This window comes from Calliphora vicina, chromosome 3 (assembly GCF_958450345.1).
Source record: "Calliphora vicina chromosome 3, idCalVici1.1, whole genome shotgun sequence".
Classification (NCBI taxonomy): Eukaryota; Metazoa; Arthropoda; class Insecta; order Diptera; family Calliphoridae; genus Calliphora; species Calliphora vicina.
Window position 1 is genome coordinate 28,113,123 of NC_088782.1, and position 6,752 is coordinate 28,119,874.

A 6,752-nucleotide genomic window follows, 5' to 3' on the forward strand; every position below is an offset into this window, starting at 1 on the left:
CGCCGGCATGGTATAATATGCTGAAATGGTTTGCTAACGGACGGGTTAGTGTCAAAGAACACTGCTTCAAGACCAGTGCTGGTATATCATGGGTTTATTGAGATCTGCTAAAGCCTTTTTTACTGTCGGAGTTCGAAAGAAATATTTCAAGTTTTTTAACAATATTATAGTCACAGTAACTTTTTATATAATTGTGGTAACTAAAATATGGTTAATTTAAGATGCACATGATTATATCAACCACATATATGGTTGCAGTAAACAAGTATATGTTTGTGACAACCATTTTTATGATGAAGGACTTACCATATTATGTTGTTCTCGGTTTATGGATATCATAATCTGAGAACAACATATTATGATAAAATTGTTCATCATAGAAATGGTTGTCACAAACATATACTTGTTTACTGCAACCATATGATTGATACAATCATACTATATGAATGAGTTGGATTTTGTAAGTCTTTAAACCAATGTGATTGATCACGGTCTTCACCCACTCTCTTTGCTACAGTCACAATATTCTCCTCACTACGGGCTGGATGTGGTCTATTCTACTCAGACATAAGTTGCGGTTAGTATTGGCAATATTGGGATCGGAAAGTGGGAAGGTCGGAAAGTCAATGTCGACAAAGAGTAGAAAAATCTTAGAAACCGGCTTGACATGAGCTGAAATAATTGCTAACCCTACGTCTTGACAAGCCATCAATTTGTTAACTTATCGGACAATTTCTTGTCCACATATGAATTTGTCACGTGTGGACAGGAACATAATATTGACAGAAGGTGTCCAAACATTAATATAGACAATATGGATATCTAATGATAGATATTTCAAAGACTTGTGCAACGACGTATATAAGACCATAGTAAGTTGGACCTACAATGGGTAAAAATCGGAAAAAATATTTTTTAACCCGAATTTTTTTTTTACCAAATTTTTTTTTCACAAAATATTAAAAAAAAAATTTAAAAATTAAAAAAAAAAAATTTTTAAATTAAAAAAAAAATTATTAAATTTAAAAAAAAAAAATTTAAAATTTAAAAAAAACAATTTCGAAAAAACAACTGGAAAAAAAATTAAATTTTGTTTACCAAAAAATATTTAAAAAATTTTAAAAGTATATATTGGTGAAGGGTATATAAATATAGCCGAATATAGCTCTCTTACTTGTTTTAGGTCTGGTTGTTTTTATACCCTTCACCTTCGTGAGAAGGGTATATACATATAAGTTTGTCATTCCGTTTGTAATTTCTACATATTTCATTTCCGACCCTATAAAGTATATATATTCTGGATCCTTATAGATAGCGGAGTCGATTAAGCCATGTCCGTCTGTCTGTTGAAATCAATTTTCTGAAGACCCCAGAATTCTGTCAGACATGCTTTCGAGAACTTTGCTATTTAAAATCAGCAAAATCGGTCCATAAATAACGGAGATATGAGCAAAAACCGGGACAACCTCGATGTTTGACCTATTTTTGATCTATATCTGGATTACTAAGTCATTAATATAGACAATATGGATATCTAATGATAGATATTTCAAAGACCTTTGCAACGACGTATATAAGACCATAGTAAGTTGGACATACCACGAGTCAAAATCGGAAAAAAATATTTTTTAACCCGAATTTTTTTTTCATCAAAAAATTTTTTTTTTGTCATAAATTCTTTTTCCAAAAAAATTAATAAAAGAAATTTAAAAAAAAAAATATGAAAAAAATTAAAAAACAATTTGGAAAAAAAAAATTTTTTTAAAAAAAATTTAAAACTTAAAAAAAAAAATTTTGATTTTGTTTAAATAAAAATATTTAAAAAAAAAATATTTTTAAGTATAATTTGGTGAAGGGTATATAAGATTCGGCACAGCCGAATATAGCTCTCTTACTTGTTATACATACAAGTTTGTCATTCCGTTTGTAATATCCACAATATAATTTTCTGACCCTATAAAGTATATACTATATTCTGGATCCTTATAGATAGCGTAGTCGATTAAGCCATATCCGTCTGTTGAAATCAATTTTCTGAAGACCCCAGATATCTTCGTTATTCAAATCTTCAATAATTCTGTCAGACATGCTTTCGAGATGTTTCCTATTTAAAATCAGCAAAATCGGTCCATTAATGAGATATGAGGAAAAACCCAGGACAACCTCGATTTTTGACCTATCTTTGACCTATATCTGGATTACTAAGTCATTAATATAGACAATATGTATATCTAATGATAGATATTTCAAAGACCTTTGCAACGATGTATATAAGACCTACAATGGGTCAAAATCGGAAAACATATTTTTTAACCCGAAAAAAATGTAATAATTTAAAATATTTGAAAAATTTAAAAAAAATTTAAAAATTTAAAAAAAAAGTTTTAAATAATTCGAAATTTTTTTTTCCAAAAAATTAAAAAAACAACTTTGGAAAAAAAAATTTTGTTTACCTAAAAATATTTAAAATTTGTATTCGGCACAGCCGAATATTGCTCTCTTACTTGTTATGGGTAATTTATTTACAAGCAATCGAAAAGTATTCTTTCTATCCTAGTAGATGCTTCTTTAAGCCGTTGAGGAAATTTCCTTCAAGTTACAAATTGCATCATAAATTTCACAAATTTCTTATACAAATTGCAGACATTTTATGAATTGTCATGTCACAATGACAACATAATTTTTAGAAATATTTCAAATCCTTTGGTAAATAAATCCTCTACAAAATTATATGATTTTTGTTTTGTTTTTTGTATTCAATGTAAATAAAACACTAGAGAGATTTTTCTTGATGACAATTTTTATTTTAACAAAATAATATTTATAACAAAATCATGTTCTCTATTCTCACTATTCACAAAATGGATATTAAGGATATACTATGTATGTATGTATGTAAAATTGATGTAAAGTAGATGTACAATATATGTATAAGTATGTAAAGATTTAAATATGAATATGTAGAGTGTGTTTAAATGTATGGATGTATGTAAATATTTATGGCGGTATTCATGTATTTATACATTTTGTAAGGAGCGAGTGAGTGTAAATAAAATGGTTAAACAACATAAACAGATTTTTCCTATAGACAGACAAATAGTAGATGGATGGTTGGTTGGTTGGATGGATGGAGAAGACAGGACAGACTTGGAAGACAAGAATGAAATCACAGCAAATATCGCAATCACGTACAATTGTTATTTTTCTAAATTAGAATTTACGATAAGGTCCTTGTTGGTGTTGTTGTTGTTGCTGATTGCCGTATTGTTTGGCGGCTTGCTGTTCCTCATGATAGGGATGGGTGCGAATGTATTCCAATGATTTTAAAATGGCAGCTGGAATTGGTGGTGGGGTGGGCAAATGAGCACCTTGTGGCTGGAAACCATTTTCATCGGCTGTATAAGTCAATTGAATCAATTCACCCTCAGGGGAATAGTACTGGGAAGAGCCGGTGGCATAGTGGCCGCCAACACCCGACTCTTGCTGGGCAATACCGTTGGTGGTATCGAATTGATAATTGTAGCTACCATCCTCTTTGATTTCGTTAACGAAATTACGAGCTTCAGCCTGATAATCAACAGCCAAGGCACAACCACAAATGGCTAAAGAAACAATGAGCTGTAAAATATTGAAAGCACAGAAACAAATTTCATTATTATTAATTGTTTTGTTAACTCCTGCTGAAAGAGAGTCCTTGAAATCAGTTGAGTGCAGGAGGCAGGGATAATTTAATTATTTGCTTACAACACAGTTTGATTTCACTTAAATTTATTGTACTAAAAGGAAACTTACAATTTTGAACATTTTTGTTGAGCTTATGAAGTGTAGGAGAATTGTCTAAGAATTTAAATTGTGATGTTAAATCTTAAAGATCTAAAGTGTTTATAAAGTATTTGTGGCAAACCTGCACATATTTATATGCGCAGAATTTAATTGCATACAATCCCTCAAAACTAAAAAACAGCAACGAAATTAAAATAACGCAAAACGACAAGAAAAAAACCGAAAAATTATTAACAAACAAAAAAAATACTCAACAAATTAATAATTTTACACTTTAAAGTATTTTTTCCACATAAATATTTTATTTTTTTAGTATGTAAACTGGTAATAATTGTACAATATCTCATATAAATAAATAAATAAGTAGGTATCTGTACATAATAACCATGTATTGGTACATACTCTGGCTTTGGATTATAAATAGAGATCATAATGATGTTTATGATGATGGTTACGGAGATGGTGGGTAAGTCATGTATGTCAGCCAACACTATAAACTTAAACATTAAACATTTTCTTGCCAATAACTAATTTACCAAGAAATAAACTAAATATATGATGTATTTTAAATTTTAACTGTTTATCTTCTTTGTTGGTGTGAGTGCTCTCTTAATCCCCTATTAAACTTTAAATTCAAAATTTTAAACTTTAAACATTAAACGGAAAAAAGATGTTTGTATTTAAAATACCATTTATTTTATTTATATGGTTTTTTTTTTTTGGTTCACTTTGGCCAATTTGCTAATGTTTAGTGTTACAATTTTAAAATGTTTGTGATAAATACCAAATGTTGAGGCAGATACTTAAAAGAGTAGATTCAGAAATTGCAGTATTTTTGCTGTGTAACACAAGTTTTAAGGAGAACAATAAAGTAATCTTTGACACCTTAAATGAGGTTGATATGCCGGCTAAAATATATATTTGGGGGATTTCATGTCGAGTGAACCATCTTTTGAAATCCTATTGGATAGTAATTCAGACAGAATTTTTCAACAACATCAGTCAAGCACTCTCTGAGTTAGAGGGGTACAAAGTTTGACATTTTGGCCAAAAATATGTTTTTTTTTCATCCTATTCTATTGTTCTTAGCAAAATGTGTCCCAAATAGTTTAAATAGCTATAAAAAATTAAAAAATTTTGAATTTTTTTTCCAAAATCAAAAATTTTTTTCTTCACCTAGAAAATCGGTCCACAAATGGCTGAGATATAAGGAAAACACCAGGACAACCTCTATTTTTACCTATTTTTGACATATATCTGGATTACAAAGTCATTAATATATACAATATGGATATCTAATGATAGATATTTCAAAGACCTTTGCAACGACATACATACATATATGAGAGCATAGTAAGTTGGACCTACAATGGGTCAAAATCGGAAAAAATATTTTTGAACCCGAATTTTTTTTTACCCAACGTTTTTTTTCGCTAAATATTAAAAAAAAAATCGAAAATTTTTTTTTCAAAAAATGAAAAAATTACTTGAAAAAAAAAATAATTTTGTTTACCTAAAAATATTAAAAATTTTTATTTTGAAGTATAATTTGGTGAAGCTCTTTTATTTGTTTTTATTTTTTTTTGCTCCAATGAAAACTTAGGGCTTTTCCTTTAAGAGCCTCTTAGTGGAATTCGAGTGGGATATCTATCAAAATAAATGTTTTGTAACACAAGACATATAATTTTTTACTTGTTTTTGCAAAAACAAATTTTTTTTAAATTTAAAAAATAAAAAAAGGGTCCATTTTGAAAAAAAAAGTCTAAAAAATGTTTGATTTTGACAGGATTCATCCGAATTGAAGCCGAAAGATCTTGAAAGACGATTCTGCATGTACGAATTGAACGCATGGGAACAATAAATGAAAAACCATTTTTGCAATCATTATGAAAAATGGATCTATTATGATAACCCGAAACGTAAGAGATCGTATGTGAAGCCCAGCTAACCAGCCGAATCGACAGCTAACCAGCCGAAAAAAAGGGACGTCACTATGGGTGAATTCCAAAATGTATGTATGCAATGCAGTCATATCTTTATCAAGACAAAGCATGCAAACGCGTAGTTAAAATTTAAAAAAAAACTTATCATACTGCCTGTTTTTACTTTTTCATACATTTTGCGATATGAAACATTATCAAAGTTTACACGGTTGCGTTAAGAATCGCTCGACTTTTTAAGGTTGCATTGCATACATACATTTTGGATTTTTTTTTTTTTTCAAAATTGTAAAATTTTTTTTTAATTTATTAGCAAAAACAAATTTATGGGAAATTTTTTTTTTTTATTTATTTGTGCAAAAAAAATTTATAACAAAAAAAAATTTCTTTTGGTGAAAAAAAAAATCTGGGAAAAAAATATTTTTTACGATTTGACCAATTGTAGGTCCGATTTACCGATGCAAAGGTCTTATAAATATCTATTATTGGATATTCATATTTTCTATATTTAATTTAGATAATGATTCCAATCTATCTATATACATACATATATATCTCTATATATAAAACACAATAAATGTTTCTACCTATATCCGTTATAGACTCGGAAACCATTCAACCGATTAGCTCCAAACTGGTTTCATTGGAAAGGAAAGATGGTTTTATATACCTAAAATCCTACATTAGGACCATTCGGTCCATTCTTAAAGCCGATTTTCGAATTTCCCCACACTAACATTTTTTCCAAATTTGAACTTTTAAAAATTTTGTTTGTAGGTACCTCACATGATGTGTAGATCTACTAAGAATGGATTTTTGGAAAATCGAATTTTAAGAGGGTTAAAATGGGTTAAAACCAGTTTAAATCGGCATCTCATATCTCCGGAACTAATAAAGCTAGCACTAAAAGTCGAACATAATCTAAATTTATGCAAAAAAATGGTACTTTTTAATTTTTTTACTTTTAAGGGGATAAAACGGGCGAAACCCAAATTTTCACTTCTGTCCCTTTTTAGAAATTTGAATTTA

General features: G+C 29.0%; 1 protein-coding gene across 1 annotated transcript; it reads right to left on the reverse strand.

Annotated features, from left to right (window-relative positions):
* Positions 1-2,782: 2,782 nt before the first annotated feature.
* On the reverse strand, positions 2,783-3,804 carry LOC135955367 (pupal cuticle protein Edg-78E-like). Its single transcript, XM_065505719.1, has 2 exons — positions 3,793-3,804; positions 2,783-3,693 (listed from the first exon to the last, which is right to left on the reverse strand). Exons 1-2 carry the CDS (start codon positions 3,802-3,804, stop codon positions 3,211-3,213), a joined length of 495 nt encoding a protein of 164 aa, XP_065361791.1. The 3' UTR covers positions 2,783-3,210.
* Between the last annotated feature and the right edge of the window lie 2,948 nt (positions 3,805-6,752).